The sequence below is a fragment of the Suricata suricatta genome, chromosome 5, assembly GCF_006229205.1.
Source record: "Suricata suricatta isolate VVHF042 chromosome 5, meerkat_22Aug2017_6uvM2_HiC, whole genome shotgun sequence".
Classification (NCBI taxonomy): Eukaryota; Metazoa; Chordata; class Mammalia; order Carnivora; family Herpestidae; genus Suricata; species Suricata suricatta.
In genome coordinates, this window is record NC_043704.1 from 394,210 (window position 1) to 420,378 (window position 26,169).

A 26,169-nucleotide genomic window follows, 5' to 3' on the forward strand; every position below is an offset into this window, starting at 1 on the left:
TCCCGCGCGCGCGCCTCCTCCCGGGCGAGCGCCAGCTCCTGCTGCCGCCGGCTCTGCAGCAGCGCCAGCTCCTGCGCGTGCCGCGCGTTCAGCATGGCCCGCAGCTCCGTCAGCGCCGTCTCCTTCTCCTTCTGGAGGTTGGCCTGCGTCAGCTCCAGCTGCGCCGTGTGCATGTTGCTGAGACTCAGGCGCAGCGCCTCCAGCTCCAGCGACGGCACCGGCTGCGGGAGAGACGGGGTTTCTGGGGTGGAAGCCGCCGCGCGCCCAGTGCGCCCGCGGACAGGCCGCAACGGCACCCCGCCGCCACATGCCGTTTGTACTTGCTCCCTGAGAGCTCACGCTCAAGGGGCGGCACACCGGCTCGGCCCCCTACTACGGGACCTCAGTTGTCCCCGCCGCCCTCGGGCGGCCCTGGTACCCCCCAGCAGCTCCCCAACCGCCTAAAACCGCCCACCTGATCCTATCTGGAAGCCCCTCCGGCCAGCACGTCCTCTCCCTCCACGGAAACCACAGCTCTGCGGATGGCAGGGCCCATCCATCCTCCTCCCGCGTGCAGGCCACACAGGATGGCCCCCAAGACCCCTCCAGGCAGACTCCCCGGCCCACAGGCCCATCTGCTGGCTGGAGACAAGGTGAGCAGCCATTCCAGATGCTGCAAGACCCTCATCAGAAACATGCAACGACCACCGGGATACGGACAGCAGGAGGCTCTGAACAGTCACTGCCAAAGGGCAAAACACGAGGCCAGAGAGCCCGGAGGCGGCTGAGTGAATGACCCCAACAGGAACCCCATGCTCCAGGTCAGAGCCAGGGCGAAGGTGCCGCCCGGGAAGGCGGGCACACGGGGCACAGGGCGCACTTCTGTGCCTGGCTAGCATGTGTGGAATCGGTTTTCCCTTCCACTGGCTTGGGGGGAAAGTGGAGGAAGTCCAGAGTTCTGGGGAGCATAACACAAACAACAGAAAAACATGCTTAGAACCAGGCACTTAAGGGGCCCCCAGAAGCACATGAAAGAAAGTGAATAAAGGAGAGCAATAAGCAGAAACCACGGCCAGGGAGCACTCTCCCGAGAGGCGGCAGGGACGTGCTGCAGGACCACGAGGCCGCAGGGAGCTGCAGGGATGCACATGCCGTCCCTCGCAAGCGCGGCCTCGGCACCCTGCACTTCCTGTAGGTGGCAGGCACCAGAGGAGTCGGATGTGCCTCCAGGATGGCCTTGCTCAGGGCGGGGCACCGCCCAAGTTTACTGAGTGGGGGCGGCGGCTGACGGGGAAACATCCGGCTGTGGGGTGAGTGGCACCTGGCCGGATGCGCTGCCCCGTGTGTCCTCACACGTCCACCCGCCCTTTCAATGGCCCCACACACGACGAGGCTGCCACACACATCTGTGCACTTTGTGACAAACCTCTCCTTCCCGCAACCCTCCCAGACCCCAAGCCCACTGGTGACTGTGCAGGGATCGGCGGTGCCCCTGAGAGCCTGGGCGGGGGCCCGAGCGTCCACGTCACCTGGGTCTGCAGCTGGACCCGCTGCAGCTCCGCGGGTCCCTGAGGCTCGACTGCCGCCCCCTGCTGTGCGCCGACCTCATCCTCCGGTCTTCTCATCTGCTCCTCGGTTTCTAGTGTACATTCCTGTTCACGTTCCTGAAGAAGGAAAGCCAGGGACGTGATCCAGAGAATTCCCACGAGAAAACGGTCCCTGAAAACAATTACGACCTCCCAGAGAGAACGGAGGCCGAGTCTGCACAGAAACTGCGCCAGGGGTGCTCACCAGGAAGCAGCCCTGTCCATGACAGGTGAGTGTAGACACGAGGCGTGGCAAGGCCACCGAGGGGGTGTCCGTCAGCCATGGAAAGGAAGGACGTACCGGCGCGTGCTACGGCCCTGACAACCCAAACCTCCCGGGTGACGGACGCCAGACCCTACCGTGTGGCTCTGCGAACATGGAATGTCCAGAACAGGCAAATCCACAGGGACAGAATGCCGACCGGTGGCTGCCAGGGCCTGGAAGGAGAGAGGAATGGGGGGGTGACTGCTAAGGGGTACGGGGCGGGGGGTTCCTTCTGGGGTAATGAAAAATGTTTTGGAATCAGACAGTTGTACTGGCTGTACAACAAAGCGACTGTACTAAATGCGACTGAAATACGTACTTCAGAACAGTGAGTTTTATGTGAATCATAGCTCGACAGTACAGCAGCGAAGAAGGAACACCCAGCCTGTTTAAGTAGCCTGGAGTAGCGCAGAAAACCCCAGGAGAGGCCGCAGGTGTATACGGGCCAGCAGCGTGACCTTCCCAGGCTATCTGCTCCTCAGTCAAAGGAGAGGAGTGACAGTTACAGAACAGAAATGCACATAAAGACCCTGGAAGAGGTGGGTGTCCATAAACGCTGAACAAACCTGAAGATGTAAATTTGAAATATCATTTTATAGCAACTAAATCAGCAAAACTTGGTGACAATGTTGGTCCTCAATATCACCAAGGTCATGGAGAAATAAATGAACACTGTCAATGACAGAATAAGTTGGTATAATTTTTTCTTCAAAGGTATTTTGACAACATAAGAGCCATAGAAAATGTTTGCCTTAATATTCCCAACTCTGGGAAATTTTTCAGTATCAACACTCCAAAGGGAAAAGAAAAGCTACAGGTCCTCTATGAGCACCCCAGTCTCCTATCCCCCAGCCAGCCCCTGCCCGCCTGGAGCACGCCCCACCTGCAGCCCGGGGCACGTGCCACACGGAGCCCAGAACACACTCCACCTGCAGCCTGTAGCATGCCCCACCGGGAGCTCAGAGAACGCCCCACCTGGAGAACGCCCCACCTGCAGCCGGGAGCACACCGCACCTGCAGCCCGGAGCACCCCCACCTGCAGCCTGGATCACACCCCACCTGCAGCCTGGAGCATGCCCCACCAGGGGCACGCCTCACCTGGAGCCCAGAGCACCCCCACCTGCAGCCTGGATCACACCCCACCTGGAGCCTGGAGCACACGCCACCGGGAGCACGTCCCACCAGGAGCACCCTGCTACAGCCACAGGCCTCCCAGCCTCCCCTACATGACAGCCCAGACCTTCTCTGGGGCATGTCTGTAAGGCACCTCGGACTCAAACCAAACTGAAGTTTTCTTACCCAAACTAGGGCCCCTCCAACACTGGCTACCGCAGTCAGCAGCACCCCCAAGCCCTCACAGTCCCCCTCCTGCTGCCTACCCTCACGGCAAAGCCACAGTGGTGCGAGGCCAGTGCTGGCATTCCACCGTTCCTCTGAGCACAGCCTCACCGTGCAGTCACTGGCTTGGAGGCCGGGTGATACGTTCAGAAAACAAATCTGAACTCCTCACATGCACTTGAAAAACTCGGTGAATCCTCTGCCCTTGGCATAAAATCCCGGGAGGATGCATTCCCACCCGCTGTCCCACTGGGCACCTGCTGGACCCACCAGGGACATGAATCCCTGGGACAGCTATGCCTCCCTCCTTCAGTTCCTCTGGGGCCTCCCCAGCCTCTATGGCCGTTTCAAGCCTTGACTCCACCCCTGCAGAGGCTCCCGCTGCTCCCTAAACACACGCCTGTGGTGCCCAGGAAGCACTCAGTCAGTCAGCACTGCTGGTAAAGATGGTGAGTGGCCTGCATGAGGGCAACGACGTGGACTCACAGTGTTCAAAGGGGAGTGCAGAGCCAGTTAAAGTGTCATTATGGATCCTTTTCCAAACTAAGGTTTTTTCCCCAATGGGAAAAAGTAACAGGAATGTCCAGTTTTAAATATAAAGGACACTGGCATGGCTCAGTTGGCTAAGTGTCCCACGCCTGATTATGGCTCAGGCCATGATCTCATGGTTCATCGCTTCGAGCCCTGCACCGGGCTCTGTTCGGGCTCTGTGCTGACAATGCGGAGCTTGCTGGGGATTCTCTCTCCTCTTTGTCTGCCCCTCCCTTGCTCTCTCTCTCTCTCAGAAATTTTTAAAAATCCATTTAAACATAAAACGGCACAATCAAAACATTTTTGCTACAAACATCAGGATTCTTGGATAAAACATATCAAAACTGACTTTTAAGAGACCCCCCCCCCCATGTGCCAGACAGAAGGGAGGTGGGACCTAAAACAATCTAGGGAGACGGGGACAGGCAGGAGCACCACGGGCGTCCAAGGTCGGAGGCTCTGCGGGCTGGTGGTTAGGAACGTGATGCCGGCCATCGCCAGGTGTCCCGAGGGGCCTGTGGCAGGACAAGACACACACCCCCACAGCCTGGGGGTAGGAAGCTGCCCTCTCTCCAAATGAGGAGGCAGAGGGGGTGAGCTGGGGGCATCTCTCCTGAGAAATTAAAACCCAGACCTGTTCCTCATGTTGTTTAGAAGCTCACCTAAAATTAAGTCTTAAAAGAGCTACTTCTGGGACGCTGATCAGACACCAACGCAGCACCCATCTGGAAGGAGTCCCACAAGCCGACACAGACACCTCCACAGAACTCACACAGACACCTCACTAAGGGGAGCACACAGCAGGCTACTCCACGAACGACAGGTAGATGCAAAACAACATATCAAAAAAAGAAAAGATCTCAAACAGCAGCACCCATGGTGGTCCCCTCACACAGGTGTGCAGCTCAAAATAATCAAAGTGATCCAAATAATCCCAAGCCGCACATTTAAAGTGAAGAACTGATCAGACCTTTAAATACTAGACAACACTTAGATCAGGCTGCTCATTAAAAAGGAAAGTTATGCTTATTTAAAAAACAGCCTGAGGGGCGCCTCAGTGGCTCAGTCAATTGAGCATCTGACTTCAGCTCGGGTCATGATCTCACTGCTCGTGGGTTCGAACCCCGTGTCCGGCTCTGTGCTGACGGCTCAGGGTCTGGAGCTTCTTCGGATTCTGTGTCTCCCTCTCTCTCTGCCCCTCCCCCGCTTGCACTCTCTCTCTCTCAAACGTTAAAAAAAAATTTTTTTAAACGATAAAAATATACACTGAGGGAATTATAAATGACATTTAAGTATTCTAACATCCTTGGATTATCAAAGAGTAAAGGTGTTGATTAAATTTAGACGTAGAGAAAGAAGTATAAATGTTGTATGTAATAAGCTCACAATTAAAAGAATAGACACTGAGTATATTATTTCAAAAAGGGTAAAAGGAGATTTAAAAGAAATCCCCTGATAAAAAATAACCCAATGAAATGTAAGCTCAAACCCCTCAGCATTTATGTTCAATGTAAAGGAGGTAAACTATCCACAGGGGAGCCTGGGCGGCTCGGTCAGTCTGACCATCGACTTCGGCTAGATCATGATCTCACAATTCAGGAGCTGGGCCCCGCTTGGACTCACTGCTGGCAGCGCAGAGCTGCCTGGGGACCTCTGTCCCCCTCTTTCTGTCCCTCCCCCTGCTCGTTCTTGTTCTCTCAAAAATGAATAAACATTTTAAAAAACCTATCTGCTAAAAAACCAAAACTTGTCAGGATAATTTTTAAAGTCAACGCCGTGCTGTTTACACAGCACACATACCACAGAGACTAAAGGTGTGGGAAGGGGAGGCTAAAACAGGCCAGGATCACGGCCGACCCCGTGACGCAGAGTTCTACAGCACAACTGCCCCAGAAATCAGGGCGGTGTTGCTCCGGTGTGGGGAGGGCAGCGGCACAGAGGAAGCTTCCAGGTCCAGCACGGTCCTATTTCTTACCTGCAGGAGGACCAAGTACTATTTACTGGGTATTCTTTTGTCAGGCTGTATGTACAGTTTACGTCCTTTCTGCTTCTCCGTGCACATGCCGTGTGTCATACTTTAAAACAAGTATAAAAATGTGTACTTAACGACCAGTTTTATGGACCCCACCAGAGACCATTTTTCCAGGCCCTGCCTATGATCTAGATCTCTCCTGCAGTAATTTAGATTAAAAACCAAATTTGCCCACTGCCTAAAGTAATGTGGACTGAGTCCCATTAGAATCAAACATTTTAAAATACACGCTTTAGGGCACCTCGCTGGCTCAGCTGGTGGAGCATGTGACTCTGGATCTCCGGGTTCTGAGTTCCAGTCCCCCAGTGGGCGTAGAGCCTACCTTAAAAAACTGTTTATAATACAGACATATAACACACTTTGAAACCAGTCAATTCAGGATCTAATAAATTTCCTTCCAAACGCTGAAACAAAACAAACAAACATGAGTTAACAGTTTGTCACACGCAGAGTTCACGTCAGGCCCTGTGGCAGAACCCGGGACCACAGGAGAGAGGAGGGCCGGGCCCAGGGAAGTCCCCTGTGACCACTGTCCCCAGCACACGACAGGCAGCGTTCTCGCTTCGACATCGGGGAGAAGATGATAGGCGCCACCAGAACGGCCCCCAGAGTCCTCCACGCGGGGGCAGGGGGCAGGGTCTGCAGGGGAGGCTCCGCAGCCCGCGTTCTTTGCTTCGAGTTTCTGCTCTTAGAGACAGGGCCCCCCAGATCCCGAGTCCTCTCTCTGGCCTGGAGTTTTCCACACCAGGGAGAAACCCCCTGCCGAGGCCCACGCGCTGCCCGGGAAGCGGGAAGGGTACCTCGGCGGTCGCTGGCCAGCTCCTGCTGCGGCGGGGTGGGGGGCCCCGGCCCCTCGCCGTCGGGGTCCTCCCGCTGAGAGAGAAAGAGCCAGAGAGGAGCATTTGCGGCATCGTCCCGAGCTGTGACCCGAGGCCTGCGGGCCGCACGCAACTGCCCGCGTCAGTGCTGCCCCGGCCGACCACAGTGCGCTTTCTTCCAGAAGCATTCTCGAGCCCTAAACACTGTTTATGCATCTTGTTTCCCTAGTGATGCTGCTGTCCTTATTAATGAATTTTGCTTCAAGTTATTTCACTGTGCGCGTGACATTTAAATTACTAAATTTTAGTTTCTCGATAAATTCTACTCTTTTGGACACATGCACATTTTCTATGCTCTTCTTTTTATCTAAGTTCAAATATTTCATCCTCATGATTTTCCCTTTTAGATAAATTTTTCCTTAATAATTTGTTATAAATTAATTCCTTAATATTCGTAAAAAGAGTATTTTTAGTTTCTTTTTATAAATCATCTCAAACCTGAGTTTAAAGTTTCCCAATGGATTATCTCTGATGGTTTTTTGGCCCATAAATTCACAGTAATTCTGGGCTTTCAATCTGCTGTGCAAAGTGAATGGATAATGACTCTGTCTGCAAAAGGTTAGGCGGTGTCCAAAGAAAATCCATGTTTGAAACATGAAATCAAAGGCAGCGTCCACAACTAAGTCTCTCTCATGCCTCTGTCCTTAACCACAGCATCGCCTTAACTCTGGGTGTGTCATCAGGGTCTGCTGGACCCAACGTGACTGGCGTTTCTTCTTTCAGCAGTTATAACTACTTGGGAGGGCGGATGTTTCATAAATTTTCTCTCTTATGGGTCTTCTAAAACACAAAGAGAAGGTTTACTTACTTCTTTAAGAAACAGAGGAGAACACACTTTATTGTGTGATTACTACAAGGGCCCACGAGACCTGGGTGTTACCTAAGGGCCGGGACGGACCTGCGCAGTCCTGTTTTCATCTATCACAACCACATCGTCATCCTGAGAATTACTCATTAGACTCAGCAGTTCCTCTAACTACACCAAGAACCACCAAAACAATGAGAAAACAGGAGAATGGGAGCCGCTTGGAAGACGGAGAAACGGTGCAGAGAAATCACTATCCTCCTGTCTTTCACTCCCTGCAGCCCGTCTTCAATGTGAGAGCCAAGGATGTTTCATTTTCCTTCCAAAATGGCAACGAGAAGAAAGCCAACAGGACAGATTTTCACCATCATTAGCTTAGAAAATATAGGAGGGAAGAAAAGACTGTCAAGACCAATCACAGATGCTATGGAATAAGTAAAACTTACACACGTCACTACCGAAAATATAAACTGAACAACTGTTTTAAACACAGCTCCACATACGCACGTGCAGCAAACACACGTGTGCTGACCCAACAATTCACTAACTACTGTGGCCTCAACAGACACATGTGCACATGTGCACCAAGAGACCTGGGTAGGAATAGATGTAGCAAATGCCAGACAACAGTGGAATAGACAAACAGACGGAAGTACATTCATAAAATCCAATACTACACAGTAACGAAAATGAATGAACAATCGCTCTTAACATGGATAAACCTCACAAACAAGACACTGGATAAAAAAGAACCAGACTCAAGATATGCATGCTAGATTATTCCATTAAAAGTTCAAAAACCAGGGGCACCTAACTGGCTCATTTGGTTAAGCATCCAACTTCAGCTCAGGTCATGATCTTGTGGTTTGTGGGTTTGAGTCCCACGTTGGGTTCTGTGCTATTAGCTCCGAGCTTGAAGCCTGCTTCTGGTTCTTCTGTGTCTCTGTGTTTCTCTCTCTCTCTCTCTCTCTCTCTCTGCCCCTCCCCCGCATGCACTCTGTCCCTCAAAAATAAACATAAAAAAAAAAAAAACCCGTTCCAATGGATGATGGCCCACCCTAATGATCTCATTTTAAAATTACGTAATTAATGAATTCAAATATCAGCAGAATCAAACTATAGTTCTAAAAGTCAAAGTATTCAATACACAAAAAGTAACTTGAGATGAATCAGAGATTTAAGCACAGAAACAAAACCATCATGCTTCAGGAAGTCACAGGAAGTACATGAGCTCAGGGCTAGAGGAAGTTTTTTGGACAGGACACAAAAAGCACCAACCATAAGAAAAGCCGGTAAGTTCTCTTCAACAAAGCAACTAAGACTGAGGAAAAACATTCACAGTACATATATCTAACATATGACAGATATGAAGATTAAGAATTCCTACAAATCAACAATGAAAAGATCTTTTTTAAGTCAAGTGCTCACCAAAGCCAAAACAGCGAAGTCCAGACACGTAACAATATAACACTGACAATGCTTGGCATCCAATAAAAATTATTAAACAGGCCAAAAGGTGGGAAATATGACCCATAACTAAGAGAAAGTCCGTCCAATGGAAATATATCCACAAAGGACAGAGATGACAGACTTCACAGACGGGGAATTTAAGACGGCCATTAGCGGACTACCCGACACCTAAGGGAAAACACAGACACAATGAGCTGTGATACAGAAACTACAAAACACCTGAAACAAAAAGAAACTTACTATCTTAGATTAATAGAACAGACACTGCAGAAAACAGGCCAGTGAACTGGAAGATCTAGCAGTAGAAGCACTCTAAAACGAAGAACCTGGGGCGCCTGGGGGACTCAGTTAAGCGTCCGACTTCAGCTCAGGTCATGATCTCATGGTTTGTGGCTTCGGGCCCCGCGTCGGGCGCTGTGCTGACAGCTCAGAGCCTGGAGCTGCTTCGGATTCTTTGCCTCCCTCCTCTCTGCTCCTCCCCCACTCGAGTTCTGTATCTCTTTCTCTCTCAAAAATAAATAAATATTTTAAAAATATTTAAAAAAATAAGATGAACAAAAAGACAGAAACTGGAAAAAATATTTTAATAAGTAAAGCAAAGTCTATATGACCCATTGGATAACACTAAACACTTTGCGGTATGTAGAGTTAATATCACAGAGAGGGAGAGATTGGAGGAAACAGAAAAAGTATTTCAAAAAATGAACAAAAATTTTCTGAATTTGGCGAAAACCAACCCAAAGTTCCATAAAGATCAACAAATCCCAAGCAGTAGAAACACAAAGGAAACCACCTTAGGCACATCATAATGAAACCACCCGAAACCAGAGGCAGAAGTACCCCAAAAAGAAAAGAAAGGAAAGCGTCTACAGGGGGCGCGGGGAGAGCGCAGCTGGTTAAGTGTCTGACTCCCGATTTCACCTCAAGTCACGCTCGCATGGGCTCAAGCCTCACGCCGGGCTGCACGCCGGCCGCACGGAGCCTGCCTGGGACTCTCTCCTCGCTCTGCTCCTCCCCCCATCACTGTGCTCCCCCGGGGCTTGCGCTCTCTCTCCCCCACAGTAAATAAGCAAAACTGAAAAGAAAGAAATTCTACGGAAGGAAGAATGAAGAATGACAGCAGGCATCTTCGGAAACCATATGGGCCCGATGACCATGGGCTGCAGAACAAAACCGTCAACTTCAAATTCTATATCCAGTAAAGATTTCTTTCAAATATAAAGGCAAAACAAAGTCCGTTTCAGACAAACAAAAAAGCCAACATAACTCATCAGCAGACCTGCAAAAACATTATTGAAAGGAAGCTCTTCAGACTGAAGGAAAAATGATACATGATGCACAATGGGGTCTGTACCGGCAGATCAAAGCCCTGGAATTGGCAAGTACGTTGGTAAACGTGAAAAAGTACTACTTCTTGTTTCTAAAAAGATAATAGACTTAATGGTTATTCATTTTTGAGAAGAGAGACAGGGTGAGCAGGGGAGCGGCAGAGAGACAGGGAGACCAGAATCAGAAGCAGCTCCATGCCCTGAACTGTCAGCCCAGAGGCCAATACAAGGATCGAACCCATGATCATGACCTGAGCCAAAGTCGGATGCTTAACCAACCACCCAAGTGCCCTGACAACAGACTTTAAAAAAGAAAAAAAGAAGAAGAAACATCTCTACAAACTGCTGTGGCATGATTGTCAAAATATAATAAGCAAAAAAAACAAGATACAGAAAGGTAAAGTATCCTGCCGCTAAAGAAACTGAGAATGAGAACTATATCCACATATCTGATTCTATTTTTATTTACTTATTTATTTATTTATTTATTTATTTTTAGTGACTCAGTATACATTTATTTCGGTGGTAGTGATTCAATAAGGCAACATTTCTCAGCTGAGTGTCAGAAAATTATAATATCATTGGAGAGAGAAAAGATATGTGAATGTGGAATGATTCTATTTTTAAAAAACATAACGCTGGGGGCCCTGAGGGGCTCAGGCAGTTAAGCATCCGACTTCACTGCAGCTCAGGTCGCGATCGAATGTCCGCACGACAGAGCGCCGCGCCGGGCTCTGCCCTGACGGCCTGGAGCCTGCTGGAGACTCTCTTCCTCCTCCTCTGTCCCTCCTCCACTTTCTCTGTCTCAAACTAAACACACACACACACACACACACACACACACACACACACACACACACAAAAAGCGGTGCCTGGCGGCTCAGTCAGCGGAGCACCGACCCTGACTCTGGCCTCGGTCATGGTCCCGGGGTCACAGGACCGAGCCCTGTGCCGGGCTTCCTCTCAACACGGAGCCTGCTCACAAGTCACTCGCGCTCTCCCTCTGCCCCTTCTCCACACACACGCTCGCTTCTCTAACAACAACAACGAATTGAAAAAAAAATCCCTAAAAGATGAAAATGGAACAAATGAACATGAACATATTAGGTTTCTGGCTTAAACTATTTCAAGTGACTTTAAAACAAGTAATTTGACAACACATCACCGTGGGAAAAACCTAAAGGACAAAAATGAATGCAAAGAAATCATATGATCAGCAATAAGAAAGCCAAGTGAGTGTATTAATGTTAGGAACATACATTTTTAATGTTAAAGAGAGAAATTTCAAACTTAAGTAGAAACTCTGTTATCATAAACTACTGTTACAAAAATATCAGTATTAACTCAAAACTATAAAACAAAACCCTAACTAGTCACTGACACGACCTTGAAACGATGACACCCCTCATGCCCTCACGTCCGGGTCACGTTTCTGAACACTACTTCCCACTGCAGGAACAGGAGTCAGGAGAAAACAGCTGGCTCCAGGCCCGGGGCAAGAAATGCACAAGCTGATCTGCAACATTTTTTCCAAAAGCAAAGGAGCCATCACAGTGACCGTGGAGGGTCAAACGAAAGCAGCTCTGCCTGGTCAGAGACGGGGAAATCTGAGCAGCAGCGTAACAGACACAAGACCTGCTCACGACAAGCCGTTAAGTGTAAGTGAATGTGCCGTGAGGCTCAAGGAGGCCATCTCATGGTCGTATGTGGAGAGGCGTCGCCCGGCAACGCGAGGAACTTACAGGAGAGAAGGAGGCATTTTCCCTGCGTTTCCAACCCAAGCGGGACATCAGGTCACCAGTGACTGATACAGGAAAGTCCTCGCTGTGGAAGGTTACACACGACGAGCGAGGAAGGAGGGGCCGAACTGGAACCTCACTGGTGGAACCGCAGTTCTGGGCACTAACCCGCGCTGGCTGCTGAAACCGGACACAAAAGCGCACGAGGACCTTCCAAGTAGACAGCCGTGCAGATTGGGTGGAAAGCCACCGGTGACCACAACACAAGAGACCACCAGCTCTAATTCCTACTGCAAAACTTAATGCAAAGAATGCATTTTTCTCTTACCGATCACTCACTCAATCAGCAGAATGAAGGATGAAGTCACAGATGAGAGAACTAAGGCACGAGCAGGGCCACACACCCAGGAGAGCTGCAGGGACTGAGCTGAGGCCCGCCAGCACCTCGTCCCACAGCACCCGCCTCCTCGTCGGGGGGACCAGAGTCCCTGCCTCCCAGCCTGGCTTACACGCGTACAACCATTTCTGGCACAAATTTTAAAAACAAATAAATATGAGTCATTATAGTTCTAAGTATAAAAGTAATTGCTTCCATCTCTTATTGTTGAAAAAACCCACACAACACAAAAAAATAAAAAACGAACGCCGAATCATACAGGTCACTGCCAGGCATCCAAACAAGTAAAAAAAAAAAAAAAAAGGAAGAGAATTAAAATAACGTGAACCTTTGTGCCACACAACGCAGAAGTCTCTCGGTCTCCTTTTACACACCCCTGGCGCTCTGAAGTGCCCAAGCAGGCGTGTAACTCGATCCATCACTGACGGGGCATGTGTAAATCCGCCACCCAGCAGCCTCCTAACCCGCCCACACTCACAAAATGCACCTCTCTTTTTTTTTTAATTTTTTAAATGTTTTATTTATTCTCGATACAGAGAGAGACAGAGCATGAGAGGGGGAGGGGCAGAGAGAGAAGGAGACACAGAACCGGAAGCAGCTCCAGGCTCTGAGCTAGCTGTCAGCACAGAGCCCGACGCGGGGCTTGAACCCACGAACGTGAGATCTGACCTGAGCCGAAGTCGGAGGCTTAACCGACTGAGCCACCCAGGCGCCCCTGCACCTCTCTTTCTGTATTAAACTGAGCTGAGCACAACGAGGAAAGCCAATCTCTGGAAGTCTGACTGCAAACTCCAGATGGAAAGACATGCGCACCACGGCTCCCCCAAGCCCTCCAGAAGGCTCCGAACTAACTGAACTGCCCTACGTTAAGAAAACTAGGTCACATCCATCCCAACTTTCTCGAGGGTTTTTATTAAGAAGGGATGTTGTAGTCTGTAAATGCTTTTTCTGCATCTATCGACAGGATCATACAATTTTTTTCTTTCCTTTTGTTAATGTGATGTATCACATTGATGGATTTGCGAATATTGAACCAGCCCTGTAACCCAGGAGTGAATCCCACTTGATCATGAAGGGTAATTCTTTTTATTTGCTGTTGAATTCGATTTGCTAGTATCTTGTTGAGTATTTTTGCATCCATATTCATTAAGGATATTGGCCTGTAGTTCTCTTTTTTTGTTGGGTCTCTGTCTGGCTTAGGAATCAAAGTGAAATGTGCTTCATAGAATGAGTCCGGAAGTCTTCCCTTCATTTCTATTTTTTGGAATCACTTGAGAAGGATTGGTGTTAACTCTGCTTAAATGTCTGGTAATATTCCCCCGCGAATCCATCCGGCCCTGGGCTTTTATTCGTTGAATGTAAACTGGTGCAGCCGCTCTGGAAAACAGTGTGGAGGTTCCTCAGAAAACTATCAATAGAACTCCCTTATGACCCAGCAATAGCACTGCTGGGGATCTACCCAAGGGAAACAGGGGTGCTGATGCATAGGGGCACATGTACCCCAATGTTCATAGCGGCACTTTCTACAATAGCCAAATCATGGAAAGAGCCTAAATGTCCATCACCCGATGACTGGATCAAGAAGATGTGGTTTATATATACAATGGAGTACTACGTGGCAATGAGGAAGAATGGAATCTGGCCATTTGTAGCAACACGGATGGAACCCGAGGGCGTCATGCTAAGTGACGTAAGTCAGGCGGAGAACGACAGATACCATATGTTGTCACTCACAGGTCTGGCAGCAGAAACCTAATAGAAGACCATGGGAATCAGAAAGCGAGGGGGAAGAGTTGGGGAGAGGGAGTGAGGCAAATCATGAGAGACTTTTGAATGCTGAGAACAGAGTGCTGAGGAGGGAGAGGGGAAGGGGAGGGGGGTGATGGTCATGGAGGGGGGCACTTGCGGGGAAGAGCACTGGGTGTTATATGGAAACCAACTTGGTAATAAACTATTTAAGTAAAAAAAAAAGGAAAGAAAAGAAAAAAGAAAACTAGGTCACAGCAATCAGGGCCTCCACTAAAACCGGAATGAAGCTACAGGCAGAGGGCTCGGGGCCCCTGACCAGGACCCGGCAGGGCTGCGCCGGAACCACACCCCCGCCCTCGGCCACGCACGGCTCACCCTCTGCTCTTCTGACCCATCACTCCGCAGACCCGACCCCAGCCCAGGCCGGTGGCTCCCCAGCGAGAGGAGGGAAGGCACCGGCTCAGACACAACGAAATGCATCTGCGATGCAGGAGGCAACACCTCGTCCTGGTATTATGTGCTGCTGAAGCGAGCACAGCAACACCTCGTCTGGGGACCTGACATTAAACAGGACGCTTCCCTTGAACCGACAAGAGGTGGGCAAACTAACGGTGGCCCCGCCGGCGGGGAACGCCAGGGCACGGAGCCCCCGAGCCACAGGCTCCCCCACCTCCAGACCACGTCTGCCCACGACGTCTCGCTCGGTCAGAAGCTCTTCTTCCAGCCTGAGCCTCTAAATTTCAACCTGACGCGGATCCACAGGCAGATGTATTCTGTCCTTTAAAAGACAAACGTGATTCTTTGATACTCTCAGAACACAAAGGTCCATGCATTCCATTCCTGCCACGTGCCAATCAGACTTTAACCGCCATTCCCTGAATATGACCTTCACATTTATCACGTTGTCCCTCCTAGTACAGTTGCCTGTTATGGACTGGCGGGTGTCTCCCAAATTCCTGTATTGAAGCCCAACACCGCCTTGTGACAGCAGGGCCTCGAAGGAGGTGATTAAGGTTAAGTGAGGCCATAGGGCGGGCCTGGTTCTAAGAAGAGGAAGGGACACCAGCGCTCGCTCTCTGTCGGGCAAGGACGTGTGGAGAAGACAGCTGTGTGCAAGCCAGGAACAGAGTCCTCCGGAGAAACCGCCCCTGCCAACACCCTGGCTTCCAGACCTGCCAGAAAACTAGCGTCTGCCCTCCAGCCCGTGGTAATTTGCCACAGCGGCCGAGCCGACCCGGACAGGCCGGTGCCAGGCGCGGGAGCTGATGGAACAAAGAACCGAAGACGCGGAGGCAGCTTCGGAACCGGGCCGGGGGCAGGGCCAGAGTTCCGGGCAGCGTGCAGGGATGGGCCACAGGCGCTGCCGGTGAGGCCCCAAGGGAGGAAGAGCGACAGGCGCGGAGGCGGAGGAAGGGCCCGGGGACTAAAGTGGCCCAGAGCCTGGCTGCACGGAGCTCAGTGTCACGTGGGAGAACTTGCGAGCCACGAAACCAGATATTTAGCCAAGCAGATGTGTAAGCAAAGTGCAGGTGCGGCCTGCTCCTCCCTACGACTCACAGTAAAACAGGAGGAGAGGCACACCGAAGGGACTGCTAGCAGAGAGGAGCTGGAATTTGGAAGATTTGGAAAGTTCTCTGCCTATCCACACTGCAAAAAAGGGGAAATCGTGCTCTGGAGAGAACATCAAGGCTGTGGCGAGCAGATCAGCCACGGACTCGGTCAGCCACAGAACAGCAGCCAGAGAGGGAGACGCATTACGGTCCAGGGCAGGAACCAGGAAGAGGATGAAATAAAATCTTTCAGATTCTGGGATTCTACAGAATAGGACAACGAGCTATCTGGCCCCACTCACACATTTTCCTCCAAGAAAAGGAAAGAAGGACCCTGATAGTGAATCAGGGGCCATCAGGGCTGCCACTCCTGAGGTCCAGGGGACAAGGCTGTCTCCTTCTCAGTTTCAGAGGACGAGATCCCTCCTCCTCAGGCTGGCGCCACCACCTACGGCCATGGAGACACCAGTGGGCCCGGCGGGCAGAGCATCCAGCCATAGAGGACTTTTTTCATGTTTATTTATTTTCAGAGAGAGAGAGCAAGAGCAGGGGACAGGGGACAGGGGAGGGCTAAAGAGGCAGAGAGAGAGTCCCAAGCAGGCTTGAACTCGCGAACCGTGAGATCATGACCTGAGCTGAAATCACTTCAGACCGAGTCACCCAGGTGCCCCAAGGATTACGTTTTTAGTCGTAAGCACTAAGAGAACTTGCCTACTCGCTTTTGGACTTGCTTCCCTCTCTCTCCCTTCCGGAGTGGGGCTGTCTGTCCCATTCCCGTTCCACCACTGCGTTTGGGAAGGATGTAACCTTGCTTTCACAGCCTCACAGCAGGAGAGAAATTTGGCCCCAGGAAGAAGTCTTAGCCATATCTGATCTAGATGGTACCTGGACGAGAAAGCACGCTGGACGCCTGACCATCGCTGGGGCTGCAGGGCTAGGGTGAACGTATTTTGCGGGCAAGAAAGACGAACTGGGGAGCCAGAGGGGAGAATGCTATGAAGCACATCCCTCGGAAGTCTCGTGTGGAAGCCCCAGTGCCCGCCGTGACAGGACTTGAAGGCAGCGCTCTTAAGGAGATAACAGGATGGGACTGTAGTCCAGCAGGACTACTGTCCCCGGAAGGGAGAGCGCGCAGGCCTTCTGCCCTCCCTCCCTCCCCCACGGGAGACCCGCGAGGACACAGCGAAGCCAGGCGCCCACTAGGCGGGCTTCGCCGGGACCCAGCCCTGACAGCCCTGACCCCAGCTGTCCGGCTTCCGTCTCAGCCACCCGGTCTGCGGGGTGCTGACAGCCGGGCTGACTCACACTGACCTCTCCCCTCCCTTTCTTCCAGCCGACCGCTCTCTCCCGCGCGCCATCCAGCCCCAGGCCCCACAGGCCCTCACCTTCCTTCCAGCTCACGTGCCGACCACGGCTGCACGAGCTCATGGGGGAGTGAGACACCGGCCCCCGCCACCGGCCCCCGTGGGCCACGCGGTTCCAGCCCGGGAGGACGCAGCCCCGGAATCAGTGACCCTGACCCCCGCGGGCAACGCCGTCATCAACGGAGTACTGTTTACACACGGTGCCTTCTGCCCTCAGTCCTCCAAACTCCACTCACCCTCAAAGCTACTCAGCGCAGCACCTTTCCCTGTTTAGTAGGCATTCCATCCTGGGATTCCTCAATCTCCTAAATGTTTCTATTTTTAATTTACATATATTTTAATTTGATGTTTTAAAAATTTACATGATCATGAGGTACCTGGATGGCTCGGTCAGTTGAGCACCTGACTCTTGATTTCGGCTCAGGTCATGATCCCAGGGTCGTGGGATCAAGCCCTGTGTCAGGCCCCGAGCTGACTGTGGAACCTCCCTAAGATTCTTTTTCTTTGTTCTTTTCTTTTTTATTTTTTTCTTTTCTTTTCTCTTCTTTTCTTCTCTTTTCTTTTCTTTCCTCCCTCCCTCCCTCTCGCTCTCTGGCTCTCTCGCCTCTCTCCCCCAGCCCCACTTGTGCACTCTCTCCCTAATGACATAACATAAAATTTACATGATCACACAGGGCAGTTTCACTGTCCTGAAAGATCCCTGCTTCACCAACTCTCCCTCCACCCACTGCTAGCATCCACTCTGTACAATCCGCACAGCTTTACCTTTTCCTGAATACTTCACAAACGAAACCACACAGTGTGCAGCCTGTCAGACTGGCTTTTAACTCAGCAACAGACATTTAAAGGTCCCTGCATGTCTTTGTAGGTCTTGAAAGCTCATTCCTTCGTATTTCTGAGTTTGAGTTGCTGATAAGAATGCCAACTGACACAACCACTCTGCAAGATAGTTTTTGGCAGATTTTTAAAAAGGTAAATTGGGGTGCCTGGTGGCTCCGTCAGTTGAGTGTCCGACTCTTGGTTTCACCTTAGGTCATGACCTCATGGTTCGTGAGATTGAGCCTCATGCCGGGCTCTGTCTGAGCTGACGGCCCAGAGCCTGCTTGGGAGTCTCTCTCTCCCTCTCCTCTGCTTGCATTTGTGCACACGCTCTCTCCCTCTCAAAATAAGTCAGTAAAATTTGGGGGGGGGGGTTAAATACTTGCCTACCACAGGGTCCAACCATACCACTCCCAGATAGGAATGAGGTGGGAGGGAAGAGGAGGTAATGACCTTGAATACGACTCTGACTTTTAAAATCTTGGTAATGTTTCACTTACTCAAAAAATAATTAAATAAAATCAACCTGGATATAAGAAGAACCAAAAGAGAACACAAACAATAAAATAAAACCAGCTATATTATGAAGTAATAACTATAACGAAAACGTAAATACTACATTTAAAAAATTAACCTATACAACTGTGGGACGCTAAACATCAGACCCTGGAGTGACACAGACAGAGAGAGCTGCCGCTGACCCTTGTGCAGGGCGTGGTTAAGCTGCACGCGCCTTGCACGCACAGACCTTCTTCAATACACGCCGGGCGGGCAGCACTGTAGATGCACCTCCTCTCCCTGTGACTGTAGCGTCTTCCCTCAGGCTGGCTTTACTGTAAGAATACTATATGTGAAGCAGGAAATATACAAGCTATGTGTTAACCGACTATTTTATTATGTTGTCTTTAAGGCTTCCAGTCAACACTAGGCTATCGGTAGTCAAGTTTTGGGAAATCAAAGGTAAGAGGCCGATTTTCAACTGTGTGAGGGGTCAGCGCCCCTGATGCCCCCACGTTGCTGAAGGGTCAACTATATATACAAATATCCTACTCTAGTTAGCAAATCTGTTTTACATAGGGGTGAAGATTAGCAATCCTCAAACTAAACTAATATGTATATACTTTAAGACTGAGGAAGTAAGTAAATACATCAAAGCTAAGATATTTTCACTAACGGTAAAAGGAATTAAGATTAAGAAGGGGGAAAAAGCTAGAATGAACTCTGTGATGTCGGACAGGAACTGAAGATACTAGAGTAAACTTCTGGTTTTAGTACACGTCCAGAGTGACAAAGCAATGGCTGCAGGCGTGTATACACGCGGTGCCCATCGCCCAGCTTGGCCTGCTGACACACCCAGAGGCCAAAGACACCCCGACAGCTCTGAGCACAGCTACCATCCAGATGTTGGCTTCTAAACACCATTCTCCACTAAAAGGAACCAGAGCTCCTTGAAGAGATGGCTGATTACAGGGCTGTGACACGGAAAGGATAAAATAACCGTGGAAAATCTTAGAGCCAGAATGTGAGGAATTAAGGTGCCAGAAACAATGAGGACATGGTAGATGGGCAGGGGCCAACTCAAAGGCACTTCCAGTGGCCAATCTATGTATTTCAGGAACAAAAAAACACTACCATAGAGCATGCACCTCTTGAACTTGGGGTCATGAGTTCAAGCCCCATGATGGGTGTAGAGTTTACTCAAAAAAAAAAAAAAAAAAAAAAAGAAAGAAAGAAAGAAAAAGAAGAATCCCTATGTCCATACTGCTACAAACAACTACATAAATAAGTACACTGGAGAGAAGTGACAGTCTCTCCAGGCAGCAGAATGCCAATTAATCCGTGGAGACAGACAATGGAAACAAAGTCATCACGTGTCCAACACCAATATCATAAATGTTGCAAGAATCATCTACGGAAGCTAAATTTAGTGGAGAAAAGCATGATGAGAAAAACGGCTTTGCAGGGTCTCTAAGTATCTCCACACGACATACTTATTAACTTCAAAGTTAAGAACAGTAACTTTTGTATCAAGAGAAACCCGGCAGGTCCCCCCTTAACTAAGTGATCAAAACCAGCATTAACCAGCAGGGAGGAACATCAAATGCCAACAGCAAGTGCGCTGAGCAGGGAGTATCAGCACTTCCAGTGTTCTTGCCGAAGTTCACACAACCTGATTTTAATCACGAGGAAACATCGAGCAAACCCAAACTGACAGGCATTCTACCAACTGACTGCTAGGACTCTTCAAGGACATCCAACTTATAAAAGACAAAGGAAGACTGAGAAACCGTCCTGGCCTGGAGGACACGAAGGCGCATGACACTGAGAAGCAGCACAGAATCCTGGACCAGAGAAGGGCGGAGTGGGACAGTGCGGGGTAAAACTGACCGAGCTCGAGTAGTTAGCTCAGAGTACTGTTCCGGTGTTAACAGGAACTAACTGTGACAGGCGTTCTGATGACACCAGATGCTGACATTCATTTCAAGAAGCTAAGTGAAGGTATCCACAAAGTCTGGACTCATTTCTGCAAATTTTTTGTAAGCTGGACATTATTTCAAAATGAAAAGTTAAAACACACAAAGCACTTAATAAATAAAAAGACTTCACGGCGCCTGGGGGGCTCAGCTAGTTAAGCGTCTGACTCTTGATTTCAGCTCAGGTCATGGTCTCACGCCTACGGGATCAAACCCTGAATCACACTCCACACTGAGCATGGAGACCACACAGGATTCTCTCTCTCTCTCCCTCTGCCCCTCTCCACTGCCCACATGGATAAAAAAAATTTATTAAAAAAATTTTTAAATGTTTACTTACTCAGCGACAGAGACGGCACACACGTTCGTGGGGGAGGCGGCAGAGAGAGCAGCCCAAGCGGGCCTCTCGCTCAGTGCAAAGCCCAACACGGGGCTCCATGTCACACCCATGAGATCACGACCTGAGCCGAAATCAAGAGTTGGACGCTCAACCGACTGAGCCACCAAGATGCACCCCACCCCCCAGCCAAAAAGAAGTTTAATATAAAAAGACTCCTCTGACTTGAAAGTAAAAATAAAATGAATAACTGTTAACTATAAATTACAAGCTTTTCTCCTCAAGGAGCCTAGGACAAAGCGTACAGAGAAAAAGCACCCGGGGTAAACTCTCAGCCCTCCCAATGTGGCTTTCACTTGTGCCGCAGAGACGGTGACAGGGCTGCTGGGAGCTGCCGCCCAGCCCGGAGGCCAGCACACAGGGTGACGGTGAACCTCGGGCCCGCCCCGGAGGAGGCGTGAGCCGGGCTCAGGCTGGGCCCGCGGCTGGGCCCCCCGAGTGCTGGCCAGCTGCTCCCCAGAAGAGGGAGAACAAAAGCCAGGTGTTTCAGTTCTCACAAGCAGCAGAACCCCAGATGTGTAGGTAGAATACCTCAACTTTACGAGCTGGTGATCCCACTTTTCCAATAAGGCAGGCCAGACATATCGTGACTTTTTATCAGATGCTGCCCTCAGCCACCAGGATGCCAGGTCATTCTAGCAAACACCCAAAACTATACCTACATAAACCTGCACACAAGGAGAAGTCACAATGCAAAGCCCCTCCACTGTAATGCACGGAAGAAGCCGCAAGGAGAGCCCGCCTACGGGGGGCCTGGGAGGCCCGCGGGCCCAGCGTTGTCTGTCCCACGTCCGCGGGCGGCCCACGCGCGCCCCTGCAGCTCTCAGCGCCTCACGCAGAGGACGGGGGTGCCTCCGCCGGCAAGACACCCTTTCTACAACACCTTCACCCATCCCCTCCTCCTCCCGTGTTCAGAGCAATAATGAACAAACAACAGTAAGCGGGGGAAGGAACTGGACGATTTAAGTGTGCAAAGAAATGCCCGTCAAAGACGCTGATACACAGCCACACCCGTGGAGCTCACACTTGTAAGCTTTCCACTACCAAAGCAAGAACCTGTACTGACACGTGCCTTCAAACCATCCATACTCATAAAAAATAAAACACTTACTAGGAGTAAAAACACGAAAAGACATTCCCCTTCGGTAAAGCCAGCCTCTCTCTCACCACCTCTGGTAGGCAAAAACAGAGCAAAGCCACGCCAGACAACCGGAAGCCAGGCAAGACGTAAATGCCCGGTGCTGAGTAAACCCACCTGCGCTGCTCCCGCCCCAGCAGGGGTGCCGCTGCAGGACGTGTGTTTGCAAACATCCCCTCCTCCCAGGAGTCCACCACCGTCGGTGGCTACCGGGCTCTCCTCCTGGACAGGCGCATCGACAGCCGGGCCCTTCCTCTTCGCCGTCTTTTTCTTCGGATGCGCACCGTCACCTTTTGTTTTTCTCTGTCGGAAGTGAGCAAGCTGCGCAAAAACGTAGAAAAGTAGTAAAGACAAAGGTAAGCAAGAAAAAAGTAACAGAACCACAAAGCCAATGAGCCGGCGGGGAACATGAGGCTCTGGGGCTGGCGCAGCGTGCTCCGCCAAACCCGGCCAGACCCGCGTCAACCGGCAGACCCCTGCCCCGCGAGCTCTGCCTTCATTACGAACGGCAACGCTGGCATTTAAGTTGAGAATTCCTTTCGAAAAGTCTAATAATGAGGCTTGCTAATTATGCCTATATACGGACAGAAGAAAGCAACACAGCCAACTGGCAGAATAGGTTTTCTAGCCCCTGGAAGTTTACAGAGAAATAGGATTGAAAAAAATATATACATCTACTAAAAGACTGACAGCTCAATCAAGGCATACTTAAGGTTTAAAACGACACAAACGCTAAGTCTCTTTTTGCCCACATTTTCCCCCAATCGAGAAAATATATAGCCTAGCCAAAACTTCTAGCCATAGATTCTGAGATAAGATACAGAAATAGCAAAAAATTAATTAAGCCAGGTCAATCTAAGATCCTCCTTTATGGAATCAGATGTTCTATTTTTCACGACACAGCTCACCAATGCACCAGGGACCTCCACAGAATGTCACCCATCAGAAGGCACGACCTAGCTGTTCAGTCCCTCAAACTGAAGGGCTTTAGACTGTTTATGCATCTCCCACTAACACCTTATGCAAAGGTATGAGACCAAACATCACTCTTTCATATGGGGACATCGGCTCCTTCAAATGACAGCTGTGCTCATAAAAGCAAGTGCATTTAACAAATATTCGCATAAATGTGACAGAAGTGCACACTCACACAGAACAAAGAAATTACATAAGGTCCCTTACGTGAGAGAAACCTTGTCTCCAGGACAGAGTCGGCCTTCCAAACCAGCCCCACGGTCACCATTCTATGCCCTGCTCCGTCAACTTTGACTGTCTCCAGGTTCCCTCCTGCATCACCATCCTGGACTCTGGCCTGGGGTCTCCCAACAAGAGGGGTCCCGTTTCCTCCTGCAACAAGGTGATCCTTCCACATCACCCTAAACACTCTAAGCACATTTATGCTTACAAATCATGACTAGTGCAAGGAAAACGCACATCAAATACTAAATTCTGGCTCATTTTCATCTCCTGCCCATGCACCTGCCTGGACGCCAGCACGTCCCTCTCCAAACACTACTCGTAAGTTTCCTCTCCACGAAGCCTGAATGAGGCCACTCTGTCCTCTGCCTGTCACCTTGCCATTAGATGCTGCTACCCTGTCACTGTCTCACACCAGTCACTATGTGTTCTGAATGGCCTCTTTACAGCAGTGACCATGTGGTTCCCTCAAAAGGAGAAACTAGCACTGAGTATTTCCTACTAGTGGGTGCATATATAATTTCCAGTGTCTGGCCACATCTGACCCCAAACACAGCAACTTGGCATGGCTCTACCTACTAATCGGGTGACACTGCCGACTCTCGTTCATCCCTTGGCAGAGTAAGTAACTTCGCCCGCAGCAGGGGAAGAGCAGGGAGTCACAGCCAAGGCTCACTCCAAGGCACCTCTGCAGCCAGGGTCTTTTCAGCTTATGGTTTAATCCCTACAATACACGCCCCCACAAACAATGAGCGCCAGTTTTATGTGAAACCTGGGGCAGAAGCAAGACGATAAAAAGCCTCCCTGGAGACAAGTGACTCTAGGACCACAGTGAGCTCCCCAGGGCATCCGCAACCTAGGGATGCAACACATGCCAGGAGACTCTGCCCAGGTGTCTGGAGATTCCCTAGAAAGCCCCGCGTGAGGAACAGGCCCCAGAGAGCCTCTCAACCCTCACCTGCTCGGACGTCCACCTGGCCCCCAAACAGCACCTGGGCCAGAACAAATGTTTCTGGACCCCAGGGAATATTAAGCAGGTCGGCAAGAGATATCCTGCATCGTAAACAATACATGTGTTCCTAGACCACCACTCGAGGACTTTTTTTTTTTGAAGATTAAAAGAAAAACTGCATAATTCCCAGTAATACGACTATCTGCATAAATGGATGGTGGATGAGCTGTAGGGAGAGCGTCTATGACGCCCACGAATGCAGGGGAGTCACAGGCCCTCTTAGAATTCTGGTGAGGTGGAGCGGCGGCAGGTGCGGTGTGCACAGGTGCGCGACGAGCTGGCTGCCCTGGACAACGAGGACGCGCGGTGCGGAGGCAGTGCCGTTCCCCTGACTACCAGCTTGTCCTTCCCGTTCTACTGGGATCGGAATGTGGGCGGGCGGTCAGGGACCGCGCGTTCCTAGGCCACCAGCGTCCACCGCGGCGCCACGGACACTGGCCGAGACTCCACTGCGGCGACTGCCGTGCCAGCTCCCCAAGGAAAGGCGGGAGGGCGCGGCCAGGCCCCGCCGTGCGCTCCAACGTACGTCCGCCCCGCCCCGCTCGCGGGCGCAGCCCAGCGAGTCCCGGTCTGCCCCGCGCCCGGCCTCCGCGCGCGGAGGGGCCGCAAGTCCCGAGCCGGTGATTGGCTGCGACCGCAACAGGGGCGGGACCTGGCAGAGGGCGGTGGATTCAAGATGGCGGCGACCAGGAGGCGACTTCTACCCGAGTCGGCGGGAAGGGCAAGACTTTGACGGCGGTCCCCGCCTAATAGCATCCGCTCCTAGTAGGGAACAATAGCGGCCACCGGAACCTTCCTTTAGAACCCCGCGCTGGGACAGCGGGAGGAGGAGGCGCTATCATTTACCTTCGCTCTCCCGGCCTCCACCTTTCTGCGCCGCTGCTCTTGCTCATCTTCATCCATCTCTCTCTCTCTCTCTTTCTCTTTCTCGGGGGCTCCTCGCGGGATACCGAGAGGCGAGAGGTGATGGGGTCAACACGCCGCCGCCTTCGCTCTATTTACACTCCCTCCCCCTTGTCTGGGCTGCCCTCCCCCCGCAACAACTGTCACGCAGATTTGGTCCGGGCACCGCCCCCGGGCGTGCGCCGTCTGCCCCGCTGCCAATCAGAAGGCTGCGTTCCTGCCCTCGCGCACGCGCCTTCAGGCTGGTGCGACCCGGACAGAGCTCCGCCCCTGTAGATCTCTGGCCTCCCATTGGCGCGATGTCAAGCCCACCTCCCAACAGGACCAATGGTGGAGGGCAGAGGCCTCGGAACGCTCTGTGGTTGGTTGGTTTTAAAGGAGTCTGGCTGTCCAATGAGTGGGCGGTGAGCGCAGGCGCGGGAACCGGTCTGCTCTCGCTCACCTACCTGGGGGCTGCACCGGCGTTTCGAAGGGCTTTGGAGCGAGTGTGACTGTCGGCCTTTATCCCCTGTCGTGTTAGTGGGGCGTCTACCGCCAGCTTATAGGTTCTGAGTGGTGCAGCATAGGATTTGACTGATGGGTCACACAGTCTTGGGTCCACTCTGGCACCTTTGCCACAAAGCAGTCTCCTGGATCAGAATATTAGGAGGGACCCTCTGGTGGAGAGAGGGACAGACTGAGGCCCTGAAGCGCAGGAAAGGCTAACTTACACATATTTATTCCAGTTAGGACAGTCTCTGGAATCCCAGGATGGAAGGGGTTCCATCTTGCCAAGTGGTCTTTAGTCCCCTTGAGAAAATTTTGGTAAGGATGTGATTTTAAATTGTACCCAGTTCTAGATCACCAGAAAAAGCTGGTTCAGTGAAAATCAAAAACAGTCTTTCAAGTGGAAAATGATTAAAGCTTTAGGGGCACTTGGGTGGCTCAGTGGGTTGGGTGTCCGACTTTGGCTCGGAACATGATCTTACATGCCTGGGTTCAAGCCCCGCATCGGGCTCTGTGCTGATGGCTAGCTCAGAACCTAGAGCTTGTCTTCGGATTGTGTGTCTCCCTCTCTCTCTGACCCTTCCCTACTCACGCTCACTCTCTCTCTCTCTCAAAAATAAATAAAAACATTAAAAAAAAATTTTAATGATTAAAGCTTTGAAACATTTGGGTAAATTATTTCAAGTATATTGTAAACAGTTTTTAAAAAGGAACCTTGTACTTCCTGCTCAG

At 50.9% G+C, this 26,169-nt stretch overlaps 1 protein-coding gene across 1 annotated transcript in view; it reads right to left on the reverse strand.

Annotated features, from left to right (window-relative positions):
• PCNT (pericentrin) overlaps nucleotides 1-25,137 on the reverse strand; it is a 113,000-nt gene extending 87,863 nt beyond the window's left edge. Inside the window, exons 1-5 of the mRNA XM_029940586.1 lie at nucleotides 24,895-25,137; nucleotides 21,957-22,160; nucleotides 1,926-2,003; nucleotides 1,509-1,643; nucleotides 15-221 (exon numbers count right to left, since the gene is read on the reverse strand). Coding sequence (XP_029796446.1) covers nucleotides 15-221; nucleotides 1,509-1,643; nucleotides 1,926-2,003; nucleotides 21,957-22,160; nucleotides 24,895-24,951 — 681 coding nt within the window. The 5' untranslated portion in view covers nucleotides 24,952-25,137. The remainder of the gene's footprint in view (nucleotides 1-14; nucleotides 222-1,508; nucleotides 1,644-1,925; nucleotides 2,004-21,956; nucleotides 22,161-24,894) is intronic.
• Nucleotides 25,138-26,169: the final 1,032 nt, after the last annotated feature.